Below are 24682 nucleotides of genomic sequence, written 5' to 3'. Positions count from 1 at the left end.
CTAACAGAGGGTAAATGTTACCTTACCAAAAAAAAAAAAAACAGAGGATAAATTTATCACAAATATACCAGTTCGGAGTTTTTTATGGTCAAAAAATTAGTTTGGGATAAATTTATCACAGATGTACTAGTTTGAGATTTTTCATGGTCAAAAAACAACATACAAGAGGTCTCTTTCCTGTTCAAAGACTTCAAAGTTTGGAATAAGTCTACTCCTGCTTCGTACCGCGAAAAATCTCTCTTCCTTAATTTTCATTTGTGATCGTTCCCGTGCTAAATGAGCAACACCATGGTCCACGAAAGTAACTACTTCCGGAGAATGATACAAGAGGGTCACTAATAAATAAATATAAATACATAAAAATGAAAAGAAGCTTGCTGAATGCAGGAGTATTGAGAACGTTGATAAGATATGTAAGTGCTCTATTTACAAATTATTCATTGGTTAATTTATGAGTTCAAATGCGTATAAAGTTAATCCTGAGGAGGTGATAAGATGTTATTTGGAAAGATTAAATGCAACAACGGAGAGTTAATTTTCATGGAAAGAGAGCAATTTTTTGTTGGATTTGAAGAATAAATACGGGAGAAAGAAAATCGTGGGCAGCGAGATTAAGCTGATTTTTGAAATTATGCGAAAATAAGTATTAACTGTTTCTTGTACTCCTAAAATAAAAATAATCAATCGATAATATTATCTTTCACCAAAAGCATTAGCATTATCAACGTTAATAGGCAATATTGTGTATGATAAAAGAAAATGCTAGTTAAATTAAAAAAAATAGAATTCTTTTTAATGTTAGCAAAAAAAAAAATCAATACAAGTCATATTCGGCTCCTTTACTACATGGACTCTAAGTCTACTGAATACCATTGACAAAGTAAATCATGAGCCAAAATCAAACGGCTAGGCCAAATATGAAATGAGAACATTAAATTTGTGCCGTGTGTCTGTTCCATACATACATGCACTTTCTTTTATTGTTATACTAATCTCACGACTTTCAGATAAAACATGTTGAAAGCAAAATCATAAACCAAATCAAACACACACCAATATTAATTGTACAAGCAGCAATGTATGAACACAATCGCCGAAAAGATTGTGACATCAAGAAATATGAGACAAATTGAGTGATAAAACTTCTCCGTTTACGTAATTGGGTCATGCCCATGTTAACAAGTGCTTATGCACATTTAATACGAACTAGTACAATTTCCAAATATCGAGTATACATGGTTCAATAAAAAGTAAGTGTTTTCAAAATTATGAAAATTTTCTTGATTTATTTCTTAATGAAACGAAGGGTTAAATCAGTTAACAAAAATTCCACGTTCCGCAATGTCAAAAAAGTTGGAGGCATTTTCCATGCTTGACAATCGACGTACGTGGTGGTGGGGTTACTACCACGTGGGATTTGCAGCAACTTTATTGACGCAGTCGAACCTTCTTGAAAGCAATGAGAACAAACGCTAATCTTCAAAGCTTCTTTCTTCCTTTATTCATACTTCGTCAGATTTGCATTATTTCCATTGCGGACCTCGGTCAGGCTAAAACATGCGCAACTCGTGTCTGCTCTCATGATGTTCCAAAATGCGTGTTATAAGATAAAGTGTGATTTGCTTAAATTATATGGTGTTCATCTTCTATTAATTGGCCGACGAAATTTGACATCTATATAGAAATATTTCTCCTAATCTAAACGGCTTAAATCTTGATACAGAAAATTCATAATATCTTCTGAAATTTCTAATTTTGCTATACCAACAAAGATAAGATGAGCGATTATATTTATTTCGATCCCTAATTTTCTTCATAAAGAACAATAGCAAGACCGTCCTGTCTTGACGAGTCGGTCCATTTAATTGATCAACATTACCTGTTATGCTATGTTTTTCATTAATTAAAATTGGTTTTCTTAAATTAATGTGTAGGAGCTTATAAGCGAACCAAGTTATGTTCACCCAGGATCTGATGATTGCGAGGTGATCGATGTGATCTAAATTGAGAAGCTCAGCACTATCAAAGGGATCTCTCCAAAGAAGCGTTAGAGCTTATATTGGAAACCGAGTTTCTTGACCTAGGACCTGATAATTGCAAGGCTGGTAGCTGGGTAATTTCGTCAACAATCTGCCTGCTGTGACCGGACGTTATAACTTGAGCTATCTATACTAACTAAACCCTCCAAGCTTCGAAGCCTAATCCGACCTCGAAGCTAGCGGCCGCCATGGCCAGATTTGGCGGGGGTCAAGCAAGGGCCGACGAAGGTTGTTGGAGAGGTCCAGGCGGGAGTGGGCAACAATGGACAAGTGCAGAGAAGCTTTGGCTGAGCGAGACAATGAACAGTAATTTCGAATTTTTTCCTCCTTTTTAGTTTTTATTTTAATTTTTCTGATCCACATCAGACTATTAACGGCAATTTTTAACAGAACCGAACGGAGGTTAGGTGTGTCATTCAGGTACAAATTTTGAGTTTTTAGTGATATAAAAAAAGTTTAAAATAGATGTGTCAATATAGTTTAGGGTTTTTTGTTGCTTTTTATCAATTAAAAAAGCCAGAATTCTTTTCCATTTTCCTTCAACAACATCATCTGTTAGCAAAATAAAAATCGTTGGAAGCCTTCTATTATTCGGCTCCATTATTCCATCGATTCCTCTATTAACTATAGACCAGCTCTATCTCCACGATGACTATTTTTTTTTTACAAAAGTTAGAGGTGGTCGGTGATCCTAATTTGGACAAAAAACACAGCCATCTTCTAATCAACTAAACGTGCAGATAGGATAAGACTAACTTCTTTTGTTCGTAATGATAATGTTTTCTTGAAGTCAAAAAAGCTTGCTTTACACGGATAACTTTAAGTCAATGAAATACCATAAACGAAGTAAATCATGAGTCTAGACCCAAACAGAATGCCCAAATATGAAACGGAAAGATCATATTTCTACCGTATGTCTGGTACACTCATGAAAGCACTTTCTTTCCCCATTGTACGAATCTCAAGACTTTTGGGTAAAAGATGTTGAAAGTAGAATCATATACCAAATCGAACGCACACCAATAGTAATTATATGAACATCAATGAGAGAAAACAATCGCCGAAAAGATTGTAAAATCAAGCAAATACAAAATGAATTGGGTGATAAAACTTCTTCGTTCATGTAATCCATTCATTCCCAGGTTAACAAGTGCTTATTATGCATATCTAATTCGAACTAGTTCAATTTTCAAATATTGAAGATACATGATACAAGAAAAATTAAGTGTATTCAAAATTATGAACTCTTTTTTCTTGATTTATTTCTTAAAAATGAAGACTTAAGGATGTGTTTGGTCAGCATTCCCAAGGAGCTTTGGGGGAATGCAAATACCTTTAACTCAAAGCTCCTTGGGGAAATGCAAATTGCGTTTGGTAAAAAATCCTTTATGAAGCTACTTTGAGCCAAGTAGTGTTTGGCAAATCTTATTTTGCAAAGAGCTTTGGGAATTTTTTTTATTAAAACAAAAAGCTTACCCTTCATTCAGCATTCCCAAGGAGCTTTGGGGGAATGCAAATATTTTTAACTCAAAGCCCCTTGGGAAGTAGTGTTTGGCAAATCTTATTTTGCAAAAAGCTTTGGGATTTTTTTTATTAAAACAAAAAGCTTACCATTCATGAGAGCCAGTGATGGGCTACGGCCGGCGCCGGCGCCAGATTTGGCTCGCCAACGGCCATAGCCCATTGCGCAACCCAGGCGACCGTCGCCGGGGTCAGGCGACCTCGCCGGCGCTTTGCCATCCCGATCTGGCCTCGGGTGGCTATGGCCGGCCGCTCTCAGCCCAAAGAAGATGAACAGTCATGATGGGCAAAATTAAAATATTGAAGAATTAGTGAGGATAATTTAGGAAGAAAAAAATTGGTTTCAGCATTCCTAATGTTGGCTTTCGGCTGAAAGCTAATTGGAAATGCTCGCCAAACGCCTCAGCATTTTCTCAATGGGCTTTCGAGATCGAAAGCCACTTGAAAATGTTGAATCAAACGCACTCTTAGTAAGATATGCAAGTACTCTACTTTCAAATCATTCATTGGTAAAATTATGAGTTCAAATGCATAATTAAGTACTCTATCCTTAATTTGAAGTCCAATCCTGAAGAATGTACATAGTGAAGTTGAACATACATTGAACGTGGCATAAAGTATTTGCAACTCACATAATGCTGGTTAAAATAAAATAAAAAAAAACTAGACTTCGTTTCCGTTTTCCTCCGACAACATCATGTGCTAGCAAAATAAAGATCATTAGCAAGCATTAATAGGCTCCTTCATTCAATCGACACCTCCATTACCCGAGTCCACCACTATCTCCATGATCACTTTTCTTCACCAAAAGTTGACCAAAACACGTTCTTCTAATCCACCAAACGTGCGGTAGGTTAAGACCAACCCATGTTTTGTATTCATCTAATAAACGAAAAAGCTGGATGAGGCTAATTGGCTCTTTCTAGCTTTTACGAGGAAAGTGGGAAGTAGTGGGATCATATATTCACGTATAATACTGGAATCCCGTCAAGAGGCGTGGGCCACAGGTCGCACATAAATCGCTGGGTCCCACGAATATGATATCCTAGACCAAATCGAACATGCACCGATATTAATTATATAAGCATCAACGTGTGAAAACAATCACCGAAATGATTGTGAGATCAAGCAAATACGAGACGAATTGAGTGACGAAACTTCCCCGTTCATGGAATTGGGTCGTGGCCATTTTGACATGTGCTTATGCAAATTTAACATGAACTAGTTCACTTTCAGTTAGATTTGCAGCAATTTTGTTGACGAAGTCGACCTTCTGGAAATAATGAGAACAAAAGCTAATCTCAAACCTTCTTTCTTTATTCATACTTCAGATTGCACGAATTTCTATTGCGGACCACGGTTACTAAAACCTGCAACGCGCTCCTGTACCTATTCCCGTGACGCTGCAAATTGTGTTTTAACGTCATGATTGACCGGTTAAAAGGGAAAATTGTTCAAAAAGTCATAAATATATTGCACGACGACAAATTCAATTCTAAAATTTTTAATTATGTCAATTTAGTCCTAAATCTAATAACAATTTAACAATATAGTCTTCCAAGTTAATTTTAACCGATTGCTGACGTGGCAATTCAGTCAACACTAATCGTCCTACGTGGCATGGCATCAACACCGATGGGGACGTTTTTTCTATAATTTTTTTCTATTTTTTTCTTTCCTTTCTCTTTTCTCTTTTTCCCCTATTTTCCTCCGCCATTCGCTGGGCTTCGGTAATGGCTAGAAGAGGAGGGGAAAAAGCAAAAAGAAAAAAAAAAGAAAGGAGTATAAGACTTAAGCTCCGTTCGTTTCTGGAAAATATTTTCGAAGAAGTCATTTTCCTAGAAAATGACACAATTTTCCAGTGTTTGGCTGAAATCTGAAAAAGTCTCAGAAAATATTTTTCGTTCTTCAGTGTGGAAAAGATTTTCCTCCTTGCAATACTTTTATTATTTTTTTAATTTCTTATTTTTTAAAAATATTTTTAATTTTCTTTTTTTTTCTTTTTATTCTTTTTCCTTCTTCTTCTTCTCCGGCAAGTGTCCGGCCACGGCGGTGGTCGGCGACCGGCTGAGGAAGAAGAAGAAAAAGGAAAAAAATATTGAAAATAAATGGTGAAAGAAGAAGAAGGAGGAGGAGGAAAATGTTTTCTTTTTTTGAAAAAGAGGAAGTCATTTTCCTCAAAAGTGAAGGTATTTTATCCATAGGAAGGAAAATTTTTTTCGTGGGAAGTTATTTTCCGAGAAACGAACACCGAAAAATCCAGAAAACGTTTTTTCGAAAAGTTATTTTTCACGAAACAAACGGAGTCTTAGTCCTGGTCAATAAAGGTGGGGACAACAATATTAAATAACTAAAGAAGAAGAAGAGGAGGAGAAGAAAGCGAGAGAGAGAGAGAGAGAATGGACGACAAAATCAAGTAAAATAATATCTCAATCACGAATCGGCTAAATTAAGCTTAATTGTTAACAAAATATCTCCTACACGTCAACAAATGATTTGTCTAAAGCGATTATTTAAAGCTATATGCTACACGGAGCTCGCACGCGAAATTCTGAAATTTCGCATCCAACTAAGTCGTTACTTCAAATCGACTCCCGTCAAATCATAGCTCCACTCTCCCTAATTCATGATTTACATGAAATTTCACAACTTAACAACTTCAAAATCGGGTCTCACAATTCAAAATTTACCTAACTCTAGATTTAATTTCGATTAAATGAAGGAGGAGTTTGAATCCTTATCAGGCACTAGCAAACGAAGTTGATTTGACTCGAGAGCTCGGGGCGCGCGTGCTCTCCTTTTTCCTTTCCTTCCTTCCTGTTTCCCTCGCCCCTTGACGAGAGATATGAGCAAGGAGGGCTGTCTCTCCCTCTGTAATCTGATCTCTTTTCTTCTCTTCTTCTTCTGTCATTTAGGCTCCATTCGTTTGACGGAAAATATTCTCATTTTGGAAAATATTTTTTCGGAAGTCATTTTCCTGAAAAATGTTTTCCTGGAACACAATTTTCTGGTGTTCGGCTAAAATCTGAAAAAGTCTTGGAAAATATTTTCTGTTGTTTGCTATAAAAATGATTTTCCTTCTTGCAATACTTTTAATATTTTCTTTTTTTTTCTTTTTCTTTTGCTTCTTCCCCTGCAGGTCGCCGGCAACGGCTGCGGCCGGCGATCGGCCGGAGGCGAGCTCGAGCATCGCCCCAGGCCGGTGAGGGCTCGAGCTCGCCAGATTCCGGCGAGGTCGAGCCTCGCCGGCCTGTGGCGAGGCTCAGCCTCGCTTGATCCGGCGAGGCCGGCGAGCCCATCCTCGCCAGATCCGGCGACCTGGGCGAGGCTCGAGCCTCACCCGAGGTCGCCGGAGCCTCGCCGATGTCTGGCGACCTCGGGCAAGGCTCGAGGTCGCCGGATCTAGCGAGGCCTAAGTCGCCGCTGGTGATCAAGCAGCCCGAGGAGCCTCGCCCACGAACAAGAAGAAGAAGAACCCACAAACAAGAACACCCGTAAAACAAAACAATCAAAGCATCGGCGAGATCCAGCGACCTCGAGCCTCGGCCGAGGTCGCCGGAGCCTCGCCGACGTCTGGCGACCTCGGGCGAGGCTTTCGCCCGAGGTCGCCGGATCTGGTGAGGTTGGAGCTCGCCGACCTCGGGCGAGCTCGGCCTCGCCGGATCTGCCCACCTGGTCGAGGCTCGAGACTCGCCCGACGTCGCCAAACGGCCGTGAGGCCGAGGTCGCCTGAGGCCGGCGAGCTCGGGCCTCGCCACTGGCCAGTCGCCGGCCACAGCGCTGAGGAAAGAGAAGAACGAAAAAAATGAAAAAAAAAATGGTGAAGAAGAAGAAGAAGAAGAAGAAGAAGAAGAAGAAGCAGCAGCTACGGAAAATGATTTCCGCTTTTGAAAAAGCGGAAGTCATTTTCCATAGACTTAGGCTATTTTGTGAGGGGGGAAGGAAAATGTTTTTCCACGGAAAACGTTTTCCGTCCCCTGAACACCGGAAAACCCGGAAAATATTTTTCGGGAGAATATTTTTTCGAAAACGAACACGGCCTTAATTTTGCTGTCCCCTCCTTTATTGACCAAGACTAAGCAAGTCTTCCACTCCTTTCTACGTTGGAAATATGATGTCGTATTTCAAGTTATTCATTGGTAAATTTGTGAGTTCAAATGAATAAGTACTCTATTTGCATCATGAACATTAATAGGCATTACTGAGTATGGTAAAAGAGAATGCTAGTTAAATTAAAGAAACTAGAATTCTTTTCCATTTTCCTTCGACAACTTCATCCATTGGCGAAATGAAAATCACTGGTGAGTCTTGTCCGGCTCCTTTGTTCCGTCAACTCTACTATTTACCTCAGACCAGCTCTATCTCCATGAATATCTTTTTGATTAAAGTCAAAGATGGTCGGCTATCCTGATTTGGACTGAAACACACACCATCGGCTAGTCAACCAAACCTGTCGGTGAGGTTAAAGACTAACTTTGTTTTGCATGTAATGAACATGTTTTCTCAATCGATGAATAGCTTATTTTAGATTTAGAAAGAACACTCATAAGTCTATATAATCCAAGCATTTTCTTCAATCCTTATGCTAAACTTGTAAGTTTTGGGTAAAATATGCTGAAGTAGAATACTAAACTAAAGTGAAGTTTTGCCAATATTAACTATATAAACATCAATGGGTGAATTACTAGCGGAAAAGATTGTGAAATCAAGCAAATACAAGATCAATTGAGTGATAAAATTTCTCCATTTACGTAAGTGGGCCATGGCCATGTTAACAAGTGCCTGTGCATATTTCATATGAACTAGTTCAATTTCCAAATATTGAGTCTATAGAATAAAAAAAGAATTAATTGTATTGAAAACATTTAATGTTCCCTTTTGTCATGAATGTAAGGCATCCCCATACATGACAATTGACATTGCGTGGTATTGCCACGTGAGATTTCCGGCAATTTTATTAACGAAGCGAATGACTTGATTGATCCTTAACCAGAAACTCTAAAACTTTACTGTAGGAACAATAAATTTTAGCTCTTGATTGTATTTTATATAGATTTTTGTTATGGATATTCGGTGTACTTACTTTCTGTTGAGAGAAGGGGGTTCACCGATGACCACCGTTTCCATTACTAAAAAAGGATTTAAGAAACCGTAACGAGAGATGTGTTAGAGACTCGCGATGTAATGCTGCCATTTCTCAACCTTTAGGCTTTGAATGGTGTTCTTTTTTCTTTTTCTTTTATATAGTTGATTAACTAGACATGGTGCTGCTGGCTCGATATGACTTCACTCATCCTTTCTTGCTTTCTCCTCACTACATACATCGATGTCGTGTATCAAGAAAAGTTGTCCCAGATGATAATCTTGGTTTATATAGTCTATAGGTCATGTCGTATCAGCTGAGGAATTCCATGTTTCGAGATGTACATACTTTTCACTAACGTTGGGTTTTATCCTGATGAAAAAATATACTGACCTAAAACGTTCGACTCAATGTCTGTCGTATCACAAAATTTTGTGTGATCATGACCTACGGGGCGACGGTGATTCTTCTACGGTCAAAAGGCAAAATCAATCACCTCTTTATCTCTAAACTGAATTGGAGAAAATGTCGCAACTCTTTTGTGTTGATTGTTGGCCATTAAGTTCTTCCAGAAGCACTTGATTTGCAATTTTTGCAGGTTCTTCACAGCCTGCTTTAGTAGCTGATGAACTGAACAACAACTCAGGTAGGTCTCAGCGATGATGCTGGGGAAAAAAGAGAGTAGAGAACTAGGCAACCATCAAGGTAAAGCATGTTCGCTTGCGTTAAGATTAAAAATTGTTAGAAAAACAAACAAGAACATTACTATCAACAGAAGGAAACTGCTCAAACAAAGAAATGGCTTCCACTATGAATGACTCCTAATGTGTTCACGCGTTACAGCAATAAAAATCCTACAATGGGCCAAATGAGAAGGGAGAGTAGAAGAATATGGCAGAAATGCGAAAGCAGAATGTTCGAAATATTCTAGCTTACAGTTACATGCTTAAAATCTTGGAAAATAAGGGACAACGGCCATCCCATTGAAAGTTCATCTCACGATATGAAGATGTGCCGCTTAGCAGTCTCTTAGTGACCCTCTACATGCTTAACATCTTGGAAAAAAAGGCAAAAACGGCCGCCCCATTGGAAGTCCATCTGATTATATGAAGATGTGCGGTTTAGCAGTTTCTTGTTAGTATTCCAAGTTGCCCGTCTTCGTATCAGAAGCAATTTGGGCCTTGCTGTGATTAAAAAGGCAAGCCCAAGAAACCAAGACATAACCATTTTGCTCGAGAACAACAAACCGATGCATGTAAAGCAGAAAAAGAAAAAGTTTCACTTGAATACCCCATTTAAATGCTGCCTTTGACCATGTTCATCATCCTCTTGTCCTTTGAGATTACGTCAGCTCCTCTGTGTTTGGGAATGAAACACATTTGCCCCATTTATATCATTATCCGATGGGAAGACTTGATACCGAAGGTTTAATGATGCAATAAGAGCTCTTAAAGAATTAGTATGCAGGACCTTATAAGCGAAACAAGTTCTGCTCACATGGGACCTGGTCATTGCAAGGCTAGCTAGCTCGGTAAATTGATCACAACGTGATCACTGTAATCTGGACGAACTGAGAAGCTCAGCACTATTAGGAGTTACTCCATCGAAGCGTCAGAGCTTATCCAGGAAAGTAGTTTTCTTCACCGAGGACCTGATAATTGCAAGGCTGATAGCTCAGTAACTTCATCAACAATTTGCTTGCCGTGAACGAAAGGAACTGAGAAGCTATAACTTGAACTAGCTACACTAACCAAGCCCTCCAAGCATTTAACTACTGCAGACATGGAAGGCCTCATACTATAATCATCTTGCAAACACCATGCTGCGATTTTCATCATCTTGACAGCTTCTTGGCCATGTAGTTGCATGTCACTACTGTATTTATCAACCATGTCCAGTAGTTGTTCTTGTTCTGCTTTGCACTTGAAAAGGGTCAACATATGCACTTCATCACTCGGCAAAGAGCGGTCCACATTTTTCCTCCCACATAGGATTTCTAACATAACAATGCCAAAACTGTACACATCGACCTTTTCCGTGATAACAGAGCTTAACCACTCTGGAGCAAGGTAACCTGGTGTTCCACGCATGGTAGTCATGACTTGGCTTTGGTCCTTATCAATTAGCTTGGACAGCCCAAAATCAGCTAGCTTCGCATTGAAACATTCATCCAGTAGTATATTTTGGGGTTTGATGTCTAAGTGCATTATTTTTTGGTGGCATTCCTCATGGAGATAGGCTAGTCCTTTGGCAATGTGGAGGATAATCTTTCTCCTCACTTGCCAACGGATATCAAACTCTTGATCTTTATGGAAGATCCACTTATCAAGAGAACCATTGCACATGTACTCATAGACTAAAAGCCTATGTGATTTTTCAGCACAAAATCCAAGTAGTCTTACGAGATTGACATGATGGATAGTGCCAATGGTTCCGGCCTCGGCCAAGAATGACCTTTTTATTTGACCAAAACCATCAAGGCGCTTGACTGCAATCCTAACGCCGCTGGGTAAAGTTCCTAGAAACACCGAGCCAAATCCTCCTTCCCCAAGCTTGTTGTTGAAATCTCCTGTCATGGCCTTCAAGTCCTCATAAGGGAATCGAGTTAGATGCAGCCTCTGTAAGTCTGGATCATCATCCTCGACATCATCTGCTTTGACCTTACATCGGACAAAAATGCAATAAATGCTAACTAAACACATCAAGACGACTCCAACAGTAGTCCCTATTATGATCATAGTCCGTGCCCTTCCCCTTCTTGTCGATGATGATATTGGATGTCCTGAAGCATTGTCGACTTTAATCAATGCTAAGGCATTAGGAGTATGGCCCATGTTAGTGTTATCCATCAACGAAAATGAATCTGATAACAAATAGCAGTCTCCACCAAAGAAAGCAGTTTCATTGTGAAATAGTGCCATTGTGCATGAGCACCCTTTACTCAAACAAGCTTCCTTGCAAGTCTCTACAGTTGTGTTTGAGATATCGGCACGAATAACATCAGAAAAAGCAAAGTAGTAGATATTACTAATTGCTGCAAAAGTGTGATTCGGAGAATCGCAAGAGATAGACATGCTAGCATTGCAACCCTTGGCCGGTTGACGCTCTTCAATTTGCTTGAAATATCCTGTCTCACTTGGACAATCACATTGAGGGCCTATAGACGTATCTGAACAAATGCCATAACTCCCACAGACCTGTGGATAACCGCAATCATTGATCCTATCCTTAAGAAGATCCTCCTTGTTCCAGCTATAGTTCCCATCGTGAACGTAATGTCTCAGATGCCCATCAGACTCCAGCATGATAAACTGAGCCAATGATGTGGCAGGAAGATCAAACTCACCGAAGCTTTTATTTCCGTAAAGTGCTGCAACCTGTCCGATGTTGCTTGTCATTTTGCTTACATCACTCGTTCTGTAGTAAGTTTGGGAAGAACTGGTTGTTGTTACGGATGCAACAAAGCCTACGTGATCCTCAACGGTGAACGTGTAGATCAGTGCCCTCCCATCTGGCACTGGCGACGTTAGTTTCATTCCGGGACGTAGTGCCTGTCCAGGAAGTAAACAATCTGCAGGGTGATCGAAAGACTGCCAAATGACAGCGTTGCTTCTATCATAGAGCACGACGTTTCCAGCTTCAGTCAAGTTTAACCCCACGGCTGACTTACGCTTAGTATCCGTGGACCAAATCTTGTTGCCATCGTCGCCCAGTAAGACTAAATCGCCCTCCTCAGTGAGTTGCAGCCGGGCGGCGTGCTTCATGGGTTTACCATGGTTAGCTGACCACACGATCACTGGCTGGATGCTCTTCATGTCCTCGATCAATTGGAAAATGAACAGGCCAAAGTAGCAGACACTTTCATAATAGCATGTGAAGCCATAAAAGAAACTTGGCCCCGAGGTTTGCCTGTAAAGCACGATCTTGATGCTTACCTGAAGGTCAGCTCGAGTTAGATTGTAGTCGTAAGGTCTACCAGCGGTCCACTCAGCAGGAAGGCTAACCGATGAAGGTCCATTCCAGGATTCGGCCATAGTTAGTGATGGAAGGAGGACCGGAAGGAGGAGGAGGAGGACGAGGAGGACGAGGAGAGTGGGAGAAGGAGCACAGGAACAAGAAGAAATTATCCCACCAGAGACCATTTAGAGCTTTGTGCGAGGAATGTCTCTTGCAAGATATTATCTGCGACCGAGGGATAGTCATGAATTCAGGAACAACAGGATGATGTCATTGACTGCAACTTTTTTTTCGACGTCTTCTCTTCGCTAATCTCACACGGTGCTGAATTTCTGTCTTTGGGTTGTCGCCACAAATACAGGAGTGTTGAAATTTCTCGACCATAGAGTGTGGGGCATCATCATTGGACACACCAAGTAGGCCAGATCTGAGAGTAGAAATTCGTCTCCCTCCGTCTCTCTCCCTCTCTTGCGTTTCATCCGTTCTTCGTCTCTTCAACTTCTGCAGGAGAGGGATTTGACCTAGATCTCTCCCTCCCCTGCCTCGTTATTTTTTCGTTTAATTTCTTCTTGTTTCTTTCCTTACTCTCCCGATCTAGTTTTAGATATGAGAGTTTTGCTCTCCCGATATTAGATCTGAGAGCTTTTCTCTCCTATCTAATTTTAGATTAAGGAGTTTTGATGAATAAGTACTCCGTCTCCAATTTCAATAATGTTCACAGTATCTTTGGTGTCAAATTTGTGCTCGTTCAACGTGTTTTTGTTAAAAGTTTCGGAGTCTCGCACTTGCTAAAGGGCTTGTTTTCACAGGTGTCAGATCTAAGCTTGTTCAACATGTTTATATTGTCTCCATACGGCGACGGTGTTGGAGACGCCGAATCTTAGCACACACCGCCCAAAAGTAAAACCGTAACTGCAGATGGAGATCCCAACGTATGTTCATCACTAATGAAGATGTGTGATTCGGTGATCGGCCGCCGATCCTTTCGCTTGGATGCAGTCGCAGATATGTTCTTGAAGGACGAGCACGTGATTATCTTTGCCAACCATGCTTTGATGATGTACCTTGATTTCTGGTTTTTAGTTTGTTTTGGAGTTTTACAGGCTTGTCTTGTTATGGTAACTTTTGAGATTTCCTATTGATAGTTTCATATATCATTTTAATAATGAATAAAAATCTCTTTTGACCAAAAAACAAAAAAGTAGGCCCGAAGAAATGGATAGATCAACTGCCATACACTTACGATGTAGTATATATCTAGAGAGGGTACATTTTCTTGGGAAAATTTTCAGTCATCATCCGATAAAATAACTGCATAAGACAAAGAATGCAACTTTGTGAATCAGGAAAATTACCAAAGAAGTTATAAACTTATTGTACTTGCGCCAATTCAATCGTAAACTTTTCAATTTGACCAATTTAGTCCTAAACCTTTTGATAATTTATCAATTGAGTCTATCCGGCCAATTTTGGCCGTAAATTGATGACGTGGACGCCAGCCGTCCTACATGGTACAGGCGTGGAAAATTTTGAACTTTTTGAATTTTTCTAAACTTTTTTATTAATTTTTTTCTTTTCTTATTTCTTTTTTCCTTTACTTTTCTTTTTTTTTTTTTTATTGTTGAGGCCGTCAGAGGCCCAGCGAGGGAGCTGGGCGAGGGCTCACGGCCCTTGCTCAAAGCTGGGCGAGGGCTCATGGCCCTTGATCACAGTTGGTTGAGGCTCGGACCATCACTCTTAGCGGGATGGACTCAATTGGCATATTATCAAAAAGTTTGGGACTAAATTGATAAAATTGAAAATTTTAGTACTGAATTGCACAAATGCAATAGATTTAGGATTTTTTTTTTTGGTAATGTCCCCTCATAAATCCAGTCAGCATAGGACATTCATGCCTATTAACTTCATGTCGGCTTCTAGTGAAGAATAATTGATTCCACAGAAATTAATACCAAGTGCCTATACACTAATTCCCAAGAACGATGGCAACCTCCAGTTTGCGCTATATAGTATCAATTCAAAGGACAAAATAATTCTATAACTTCTCTCTTTATAGAGACATGGAGTTAGCAGAATTTTCCTCGTGTCTTTCGCTGATAATTTTCAGTATCCCCAGCGCTTCAGTTACTCAGATCGACATGGAAATACGAATCAATTTCATGTGTGCAAATAGTTATCAAGTCAAGAAGGGGACGTGCTCGAACTCCAGAAGAACAGGTTCTTTCCAGTATTTATAACTATCCATTAACATCTCTGTGCGCACATTTCCAGTTGTCAGTTTCAATCCTTGCGCCTCTACTCGCTTGAGCGAGCTTCAATGATTAAAAGAATGTGAGAGCGTAAAGAATAACACGCTTTGGTTGGATTTTATGCCTCGCAACAACATAGTTCAATTCCACTAACATCCATCTTATTTCTTGTCGCTTTCGCATTTCAAATGGCAACCACTAACCAAAGTGTGAAATATCACAACTCCTTTTGGATTGACAACAACCGCTCTCAGTGACGATATACATTGGTTTTGACCTAAAATAGAGTGAAAACCTGGGTCGAGGCAAAGCATCAAAGACAATTTGCTTCACAAGCAGGAACGATTTTACATCATTAGATCAAGGAAAAAGAACGTGCTATCAAAAGAACGAAACTGGTTAAACAAAGAACCGGCTTCCACTGTACATGCCACGGAATTTGGTTCACATGTTACAGCCATAACAATCCCACGGTGGGACCAAATTAGATGGAATAGTAAAATAAACAGAGAAAATCAAAAGGCAGAATGCTCGGAATAATTCTAGTATACAATGGTCGTCTACATGCTTAACATCTAGGGCAAAAAGGCTATCCAATTTGGAATTATATCTCAAGAAATAAAGGTTTGCCGCTTAGCAGTCTTGATGCGTAGAGACAAAATCTGCCTTATGGGAAACCTCTGACAGATGCTCAAGAAAAGAGCATTGCCTTTTAATTGACTGCAGGCAATCAAACCACAAGGATGCGCAGCCTAAGTCTTACTGACATCCCGAAATGCATATCTTCATATCAAAAACAGACAGGGCCTTGCATATTAAAATGACCGTTGTGGAGAAACCAAACTCAACACCAGAAGTGATGAGACAATTTCACAAGCTTCAAGAAGCTGACCTGAATGAAAAAGGTACAGGTCAACAAGCGTTCCCAAGCAAATTAAACTAGTTGGTGGCTCAGTGGTTGCTTGAAAACAATAAAGCCATGGCAAGTAAGGAATCATTAGAGATGATATCACCATTACGAAGTTTTGGTAAAAATCAATGAGTTATTTGTTACGTCAAACGTGAAGCATATATCTCTCTCTCTCTCTCTCTCTCTCATCCATCTGACTAATATGTTGTCTTTAAATTCAGCACGAGTTAAAGCGAGTCTTAAAGTTCAAAATTGAAAAAGCTATTCCCTCTCTTTTTTACTGCATTTTCATGACAACTAAGATGACTGCCTTGCTTAATCATTATGTTAGTCTAATTCCCAAATAATTGAGCAAAATGGGAGTTTAAGTTCAAGTGATCAAGGTACAGCCCTACTCGACATTATTTCCGCGCATGCTGACTCCAACTGTTAGATTAATTGTAAGTTAGGCGCCAGGTCATAGCACATTCCCCTCAAGGTATTCTCAAGATACTCGTGGTGGGTCCTAAGAAAGTGGCATCACCAAGAAATTTGTCGTCGAGGACCCTCTTGCGTTGTTTTCCTGGCAAGCATTGACCCCTCTCGTCATGTTCAAAAAGGATCAACAAATACTTCTATCCTTTCTATTGAGGGGAAATTTCAATATTCATTCCTGAATGTGGCTAAGCTTTGGTACAACGGTTAGGATGTTTCACTGTAACTTTAAGGCAAAAAGTTTAAGACACAGAATATTTGCAATGCAATGGTAAGGCTACATACTTTCACCTTAACAGACCTTTGGGTCCAATGAAGGACTTTCACAAACTTTGACAGACTTCTGGTCGACATCGATACAGATATGGAAGACTTACATAAAAGATGCTTTCTGAAAAATATGTAATTGCTATGCATCGTCATGCATTTGCAGGCAAGATTTGTAAGCATGACATCAAAGCACAGCTCCACAGATTTTATTAAGTGCAACAGACATGAGGTATCAACAGCTATGGTGGGGATAAACTTACTTGAGCCGTATCAAGAGTATTAGATCATATTCCTGCAGCAATCAAGTTTCATCAGCTTGATCATCCATCTCCTCAAGAATAACATATTTTGCCGAAGCATTTGTTGCAGGTGATCCCGAATGATCATCTGCACGATGCCCTTTTTGTAGCTTTTGATATCTGCAGAATCAATGAACAAAGAAGATAATTAGTGCTTAACACCACACTGGAAACAAGGAACTAAACAGGTGATTTAGCTAATAAATCGTACAAAAAGACGAGGGACTAAAAATCATAACAGTCAATCAACAGAGGCAAAACCTCATCAGGAGAAAAACTTTCACAGAATAAACTCAATTTACCATCACATTGAAGAAAGACATGTAAGAGCTAAGTAAAAACCTAGTGATGAACTAGCACAGAAAGCGTTGTACCTGTGTAATTCTAGATTGCTTCTGCCAATGGACTAAGTAGTCCCCTAGTTTGCCTAAACAAGCTAAAAACTGACAGAAAAGGCAAGCCAGAACCCTAAAGAGAATTCAAATGACTTGTGCCTCTTTGACACTATTTTGGCCTTAGAGTATCTCAAAGTTACAATAAGCAAAGTACAGATTTGTGGACTTTTTTATGCAAGTTCTAATAATTTGCATCATTGCATGGTTGATATCAAACATGGTTCTCCTAGCTATTATATGATATTATATTATGACTCATTTAAGTAACATTGCACGCCTTGCATGGTCAGGCCATAGTAGGTCTCGCAACAAGGAATTATAGACATAAGAGCGTATTCAAATTTCTCGCAACAAGAAAAGATAAGCTTATTCTGTTCCTCCACCTACTTTTGGCAGGTAAAAAACTGAGCTCTCAAAGTAAAATATCCTGTTTTGGGTCTTTTGGCGATTATCCAAAATTAGTTTGAAACTTTGGTATGTTATTACTGTCTGTTAAACAAATCGGCACCGACGTTTCATCATTAATTTTTTCTTAGTTCACATGAAATTAATATAGTAAAATGTGCACCCCAGAAGAAAAACTCTACACTGTTGAGGAAAATGAACATCAAAATAATTGAAGAGCAAGAAATGCATATCCTAGTCATCTGTGTATATTCATTACGAGTGACAAAGCATTAAAGCCAAAAATTTGAACTGATAGCGAAGAAGTGCCAAATATAACTACATGGTTTACTTATCATGCATGAAGAAAAGAAAATTTTGAAAGAACACATACAACTGCATCTACCATGAACTTACTTGTACCAATTGAATAAACTGACGCCGACCATAATTATCAAGAGACCAAGTCCCTTTAACCAGGTAAACTCATCATGGAAATAGAACACCGCAACCTGAAAAACATCATAGAGTATGAAATAAAATGACTTTGCAACTCCACATGACTAGGGTTTACTTAATAATAACATGCAACAAAAAAATAATAAAAAACGCAAGCTAGTCCACTCATAGGTAAATTCAACGCAAAGTACAACTCAACAACCCAAGGCACTGTTATTGTTATGTAAAGTGTCATTGCTAGCACTGCACATCTGACAACGACAATGTAAGCGTGTGAGTGACGAAGAAACAAGATACACAGGCTCCATTTATTTCGCAGAATATGAATGATTTGGAAAACATTTTCTTAAAAATAGTCACTTGTTCATCCACAAAAATATCAAGACATAAATTGTTGTCAATAATGCAAATAACTCTTGATGACTAATTATTTCAAGCGATACAAGCGATCGATTTTAGGAAAATGTTTTCCAAATCATCGATTTCCGCAAAACAAACGGAGTTAGTAGCATTATTCTACAGGACCCAAAAAGCCTAGCCACCAATTAACTAACAAGTTGGACATAAATAATTGTCTCGTAGCTGACATCATGGAAGGCCACTCCAGACATAACTCACATAATCTTTATTGGATAAAGTACTTCAGTGTGGTCAGTACTTCCCACATAGCTAGCTAAAAACCCAGTTAGTATTTCAGTATTGAATAAACAGGAGAAGATAACAAGAGTTAAGGAAATTTTTCATGTTCTTTTTCATTAATGGACATTTTACTGTAGAATTAAGTTCTCTCTGGATGACAATGGGCTTTTGCAGAAAACAGTGGAACCTTTACAGAAAATTTTAGCACATAGTTCTGAAGATACATGTCCATATAAACTAGTAAGAATGACCCAGAGAGAAGTCCATACCAGAATGGTAACAGCTTCCTTGACAACACCAGCAATCGTAACCGTGACAGCACTTGTCACTGAGACAAGAATGTACTCAGTTAAAACCTGCAACGAAAGGACAATGTGAAGACATGTAAAACCTCTAAAACAGTAACAACTAGCAAAAAAGCCTATATAGTAGCAGCAATTAGCAACTCAACTATGATATTACAAACCAGAAAATGGTGTTCATATACATATATAAAAATAACACACCAGCTTGAAAATGAAACAAGTTCCACCATGTACACAATGTACCTACCATGAAGAAGGCCAGTGTTCCACCCAGAAGCATCAATAAGCAACTTCGTGTGAGATGACGTGAATTATTGAAATAATTATTATTTTTAAATTCGTCCCATGGATCCAACAAAAGGGAAAGAAAAGCAGTTGCTAGCGCCATCACTGGAGCTATGTAGCTCATCAAGGTCAGTGGATCTTTTAAACCTGAAACAAAAGTCAAGAGGTGTGTGCATCATTATCTATAATTTGCAATGAATTCCAAAGACATAAAGTATAACCTTGATTAAATGGCAAGCTTAAGTAAATTCTTTTAGATAAGCTGGCTCAAATAGTAATTTTCACTTCTTTCTTTATAGAAGCTGTACAGCAGAAACTACTATCTATGTAGCAGAACAAACTCCGATTTAGAACTCCTATGTCATCGAACAAATGCCAAAAATCCACAAAAACAATTCAATAAGACCAAGCTTTCAAGAAACTTTAACACTGTCCAGATAGAACTCTCCACATCAATATCTAATGTTCTTGTACAACTATTAACATTATGTTCTGCATTTCACCCGTCATTGTGTATGAAACATTTTACTTTTACGGAGATGAATGGATCAGTATTTTCATCACGAAAAAAAAACTTATGCACTCAACAAACAGATAACATTGCATAGGAGCTGTAGGCCATTGATGTTGTTCTACTACTGCGAAAGAAAGAAAAGAAACACTTACCATACGCCTCTTTCTTCAGATCAATAATGGCATCAGGATGCAACGATTTTTTCATTTTTTTCAAAACAGAAATAAAGTTAGTCCAAGCAACTGGTGTATCTTTGCTAGAAGAGAGGAAAGAAGCACAATGTATGTCGTACCTGAAGCAGTATTTGAGTCATGCACCAGCGAAATCCAGACATAACAGCAGCAAGCATAACAAAAATGAAACCCCAGAATTCAAATGCAGTCTCCTTTGCAACTGCGGAGCGTAAAATAAAAAAAGCCAAGGAAAAAAAGGAAAATTCATGACATCCCAGAAAAAATATTAAGGCCAAGACATCTTGACTCATATATTTTAGAAACTTCCTGCAGTAACTCAAAAAGATTACTGCATCTGGCCCTTTTATGTAAAATACTGGCAAGGCATAATCCATAAATAAATAGAACAAACAAAATAAAAGTCCACTACATACCTGCTAATAAGATTCCAACAGAGATGACAGTGATTATACCCAAGAGTTTAATGCTGGGAGACTCCAACCTTTAAACATAACATTAAGATAGAACAGGGAATGAAGGAGATTTCACTAGGACATGGATAAAGGATAAAGGAGAGGGGATTTGGAATGGCATGAGCAAATGCATAAATAATGAAACTCTGCTATTCTATGCAAAACAAATTGATCCTTCTTTGTTCTAATATCAAGGAGCAGGATTAAATCAGCCATCACTGCACAACCTAGCTAACAGGGGTTATCATGACTCTGTGAGGATGTTGCTGTCCAAGACGACTTGGTCAAACGCAAAATTAGCTCTTAAGTATAGATTGAGATAGAACAGAGAATGACAGTGATTATACCCAAGAGTTTAATGCTGGGAGACTCCAACCTTTAAACATAACATCGAGATAGAACAGGGAATGAAGGAGATTTCACTAGGACATGGATAAAGGACAAAGGAGAGGGATTTGGAATGGTATGAGCAAATGCATATATAATGAAACTCTGCTATACTATGCAAAAAAATTGATCCTTCTTTGTTCTAATATCAAGGAGCAGGATTAAATCAGCCATCACTGCACAACCTAGCTAACAGGGGATATCATGACTCTGTGAGGATGTTGCTGTCCAAGACGACTTGGTCAAACACAAAAAATTAACTCTTAAGTATAGAGGATTCCATCCCACTCCCAACAGATATTGAAGGAATGAAAAGAGAGCCAGGAGAAGAATATCAATACTTGGTATACACATACAACAATGAAAAATTTACCAGACCGAAACAGACATTCAACTAGATGACTACTAAAACAGAGAATAGATACTAAACATTTATTCTGAAACAAGAAATTCCAATATAATTAGAGATCTTAAAGGAGTGTGAGACACAATTATGGGCCATATAAATCATAATGACTCTTTGGGCAGGATGGTAATGCTAGTCCTATAACATCCTAGCAAAATAACAGAAGTTGCAGAAATTTTGATGTGGTAAAGGTTAAGAAGAGAAATTCACCTGAAAGCAAAAGCAAACAATAAAAGAAATATAGGAGCTGCTGATTTACACTGCAAAAGGAAAAAAAAACAGAGTTGAAGTTGACCGAGTAGCAAGAGATAATTAATAGAACTATAAATGAGCCTATGAAACATAGAATCAAGCAAACTAAGAAAGCATGAGCAAGTATCTCTAACATACAAAGGATAACAACCAACCATTGTTGCAAATGTAACAGAGATGAAAACAAGGGATTCGTTGCTGAGGTTCACATCCATGGCCGTTGCAAGGGCAGTCGGTACAACTGTGAAAGGCAAATTCCATCTGTCGCATTAGTTGATAGAAAGTTAATTAACTAATTTTTTAAAGTACTGCAGGAAGAAATGTAAATATCCAGTGATTGTGAACAAAACCAACCCTAGGAGAACTAAAGAATCAAATTGGTCGCATTTATTTCAGCAAAGAGGCCCTGATGATATATTTCTGAAGCCAAAAATGTAAGCTTTTAAATTGGACATGCATCACGGTATCCATGCTAAACACCACTGTAACTTGGACACATTTTTAAGACATCAAGTATCTAAAAGAGATTCCATTATAATGCAAAACCAGGGCGACCTTTTATGGGAAAAAAAAAAGAATTAATAGTCCGTTAGCTTACCTCTGACAAAGTAGTCTGTCCATGACATTGTAACCTTAGTTTGATATTTATGAGACCAAAACCAAGTGATGCCCTTTGATAAAACGGCTTGCATAGTGAAGTGGATAGTATTCATCAACATGGGAGCGGGGAACTTTCCCATGTCATCTCCTAGTAGAGTTTTGTTGTACCTACGCACATCATGGGGGGAATACAATGAACGAGTATGTTAACATGCCACTTAAATAAGGGAAACGGGTATTTCTCGAGATTGACTAGAAAATGGAGAGACTTACAGGGTCAAAAGGGTGCTGAAAGTGTACCATACAAGTATGAAAAACAATGTCTTCAGCACATTAGCAGCAGAGATAGAACTCTCGGAATTTGGTGCAGATACTTCATGACCACTAATAGAACTAAGGCCATCTGCACCAACATTTGAGAGATTTCTCTCACTAACGGATCCATTTTCAATATTTAGGGAAGAATACTTCTCAGATTCACTTCCTTCTCCATGTATAGAAGGATTGTCCACACTGCTTCCATTCATATGCACAGTATCCATCTGGAACTTACTATACTGATATCTACTGTGGCCTAGAAATCCATTTCCCTGCTCGTTCTGCTGGAGAAACGGCAATTCAAAATCAGGCTCTTCGATCGATTCATCAGAGTTTTCTTTCTGGATATTCAAAAGAACTCCAGCATCCTCATTGCACCATCGTGAGAAAGAAGGCTCTCGCCGTAGACTAACGGCCTGGCTTCCACTTTGAGTGCAGCTTCTAACAGTGTGTTCAACCTCTTCTGCAACCAAATCACTGCCTAACATCTCCTTCCTTCACTAGACTTGAGCCATTAACACTACAGGATATTGCCGATATCAGCTTCATTTGATTCACATCTAACAAGACAGCAAACTATACGGGTCCAGCAGCAAAACTACGAGACACACAGTCTCTCATTCAAAAAGTAGCCGATTTGGTCTGTAAGCCAACGAAACTCGGAAGAAGTAAACGGTGCCTGCCGTACTTCACCCTAACCAGCAACAGATACTTAGATAAGAGTTTGAACTTTTCTGCCACAGCCAATTTCCAAATGTCCGGAAAAGTTGATCCGAGCGACCTTCCCTGCTTCTAGAGAACATATGTAACACACATGAGAACAAGTTTAACCATTCAACAACCAAAAATACATTCAAGACAATTTCCTTCGCTGTCATCAACAATCCAGGTATTGGAAGCAAAATCGAGCTCAGGACATTAAACCAAACAATGAACTGGAACGCTTCAACCTCTCCGGCGCATCTCTGGTAATCAGAATCAAGCTAAGACAGCAGTCTGGATTCGATTTAATCAGGCAAAAAAAAAAAAAAACAGATCGATTTGACATTCTTCCCCGCGACAATTCTCCATAGGCAAAGAATCGCCTATTCACGCGAGAAGACGCCGAACGAACGAAATCCGAAAAAAAACAAAAGTACCGACGAATGATTTCTACACGCTCCGAGCGTAGGGAACAACCGATCGCCATGAACAAGCTCGAGCTAAACACGACGATGCAATGTCGGCAGAACCACCACGGCCTGCCGGAGCTACCGCCATTGAATCGCGACGATCGAAATGCGCGAGAGGAGGAGGAGGGAGGAGAGGCGTGGGATCGACGCTGACCTTGACGGTGCCGCCGTCAACGCGCGGCGGAGAGATCTGAGATCGAGAGGCTTCGCGAATCAGATGGAGATGCTCTTCTGGTGCGTGGAGCCGCCGAGCCGGCGAAATTTTCCAGACGGGAATGGCGTGCGGAGCACTTCGGTCTTTCGGCGTCTCCTTCTATTCGCGCTGAGAAATTTCGGGGTGTTTCGGTTTTTTGGTGCAGTTGTCTGTTGCTGTTGCGCCATCGCCTTCGTTCGTTGGTCTAATCGTAGATCTGAAGAAACATTCTTCCCTTTTTATCTTTTTTTACCCTTTTGATTTATCTACCTTTATGTCTAATTATATTCAATGAATATTATGTAAAAAAAATGGGCCTTCCTCGATTTTTACTCCGGAAATAAAAAAAAAAAGAAATTTATGTTCAGTGCTGATTTTCAATGGAGAGCCACCGGTCATGGCGACAACACATCAAATTGTACATCATTTGTTTTTCTGACATAATTAAACATTTTTTTTATCATTAATACCACCAAAAATATCAAATTAGTACATTTACGATAAATTTGCTTCAAATTAACTTTTTTGATCACTAAAAACCATAAACTGATAAATTTGTGATAAATTTACCTTCCGTTAATTTTCGTTAAATTGAATTAATACCACGAAAAATCACAAACCATGACAAACGGAGAGAGGGTAAAACCCAAAACTGGTACGCTCGTTAACTGCCACGTGTCATCTAATTCAGCAATTTGATAGTAAAATTTAACGGAAATTAACGAAGGGTAAACTTATCACAAGTGTACGAGATTGGAGGTTTGGGTGGTCAAAAAATTAGTTTGGAATAAATTTATCGCAGGTGTATCAGTTTGGAGATTTTCGTGATATTAACCCTTTTTTCAAAAAAGTTTGATAGCGTCTTACGTCTTATTTCTCATCCATTTCTTCTTAATCAAATGATTCATCATGTCGAATCTAACTG

The 24682-nt window shown here is 39.1% G+C and overlaps 2 protein-coding genes across 7 annotated transcripts; both read right to left on the bottom strand.

Annotated features, from left to right (window-relative positions):
* Window positions 1-9426: 9426 nt before the first annotated feature.
* Window positions 9427-13246, bottom strand: LOC115682735 (G-type lectin S-receptor-like serine/threonine-protein kinase SD2-5). 2 transcript variants are annotated; one of them, XM_056302335.1, is made up of 2 exons: window positions 10141-13246; window positions 9427-9999 (listed from the first exon to the last, which is right to left on the bottom strand). In XM_056302335.1, exon 1 carries the CDS (start codon window positions 12783-12785, stop codon window positions 10284-10286), a length of 2502 nt encoding a protein of 833 aa, XP_056158310.1. In that variant the 5' UTR covers window positions 12786-13246; the 3' UTR covers window positions 9427-9999; window positions 10141-10283. The 2 variants fall into 2 exon arrangements, with proteins under 2 accessions (XP_056158310.1, XP_056158311.1); XM_056302336.1 differs by having other exon boundaries at window positions 9427-12578; window positions 12776-13244.
* A 1963-nt stretch (window positions 13247-15209) lies between these two features.
* Window positions 15210-23955, bottom strand: LOC115682707 (probable sugar phosphate/phosphate translocator At1g06470). 5 transcript variants are annotated; one of them, XM_056321638.1, is made up of 13 exons: window positions 23719-23954; window positions 22348-23178; window positions 22073-22242; window positions 21630-21715; window positions 21433-21482; window positions 20391-20458; window positions 20076-20176; window positions 19936-19948; window positions 19232-19416; window positions 18949-19035; window positions 17999-18093; window positions 16764-16922; window positions 15210-15741 (listed from the first exon to the last, which is right to left on the bottom strand). In XM_056321638.1, exons 2-12 carry the CDS (start codon window positions 22878-22880, stop codon window positions 16805-16807), a joined length of 1506 nt encoding a protein of 501 aa, XP_056177613.1. In that variant the 5' UTR covers window positions 22881-23178; window positions 23719-23954; the 3' UTR covers window positions 15210-15741; window positions 16764-16804. The 5 variants fall into 5 exon arrangements, with proteins under 5 accessions (XP_056177613.1, XP_056177615.1, XP_056177616.1 ...); XM_056321640.1 differs by lacking the exon at window positions 23719-23954 and adding an exon at window positions 23532-23693; XM_056321641.1 differs by lacking the exon at window positions 23719-23954 and adding an exon at window positions 23536-23693.
* Window positions 23956-24682: the final 727 nt, after the last annotated feature.

This window comes from Syzygium oleosum, unplaced genomic scaffold, assembly GCF_021117445.2.
Source record: "Syzygium oleosum isolate NSW1041296 unplaced genomic scaffold, Sole_v2.1 Sole_v2.23, whole genome shotgun sequence".
Lineage (NCBI taxonomy): Eukaryota > Viridiplantae > Streptophyta > Magnoliopsida > Myrtales > Myrtaceae > Syzygium > Syzygium oleosum.
This window is presented reverse-complemented; position numbering and strand designations above follow the sequence as displayed.

What these genes read in the sequence shown, in the direction of transcription:
- LOC115682735 (XM_056302335.1), bottom strand. Translation starts at nt 12,785, where the DNA reads ATGGTCTCTGGTGGGATAATTTCTTCTTGTTCCTGTGCTCCTTCTCCC.
- LOC115682707 (XM_056321642.1), bottom strand. Translation starts at nt 22,880, where the DNA reads ATGTTAGGCAGTGATTTGGTTGCAGAAGAGGTTGAACACACTGTTAGA. An exon ending in TTGTTTGCTTTTGCTTTCAG is followed by an intron (nt 20,459 to 21,432) that starts GTGAATTTCTCT and finishes TTATGTTTAAAG; the next exon opens with GTTGGAGTCTCCCAGCATTA. An exon ending in GAACACTGGCCTTCTTCATG is followed by an intron (nt 19,036 to 19,231) that starts GTAGGTACATTG and finishes CTTTCGTTGCAG; the next exon opens with GTTTTAACTGAGTACATTCT.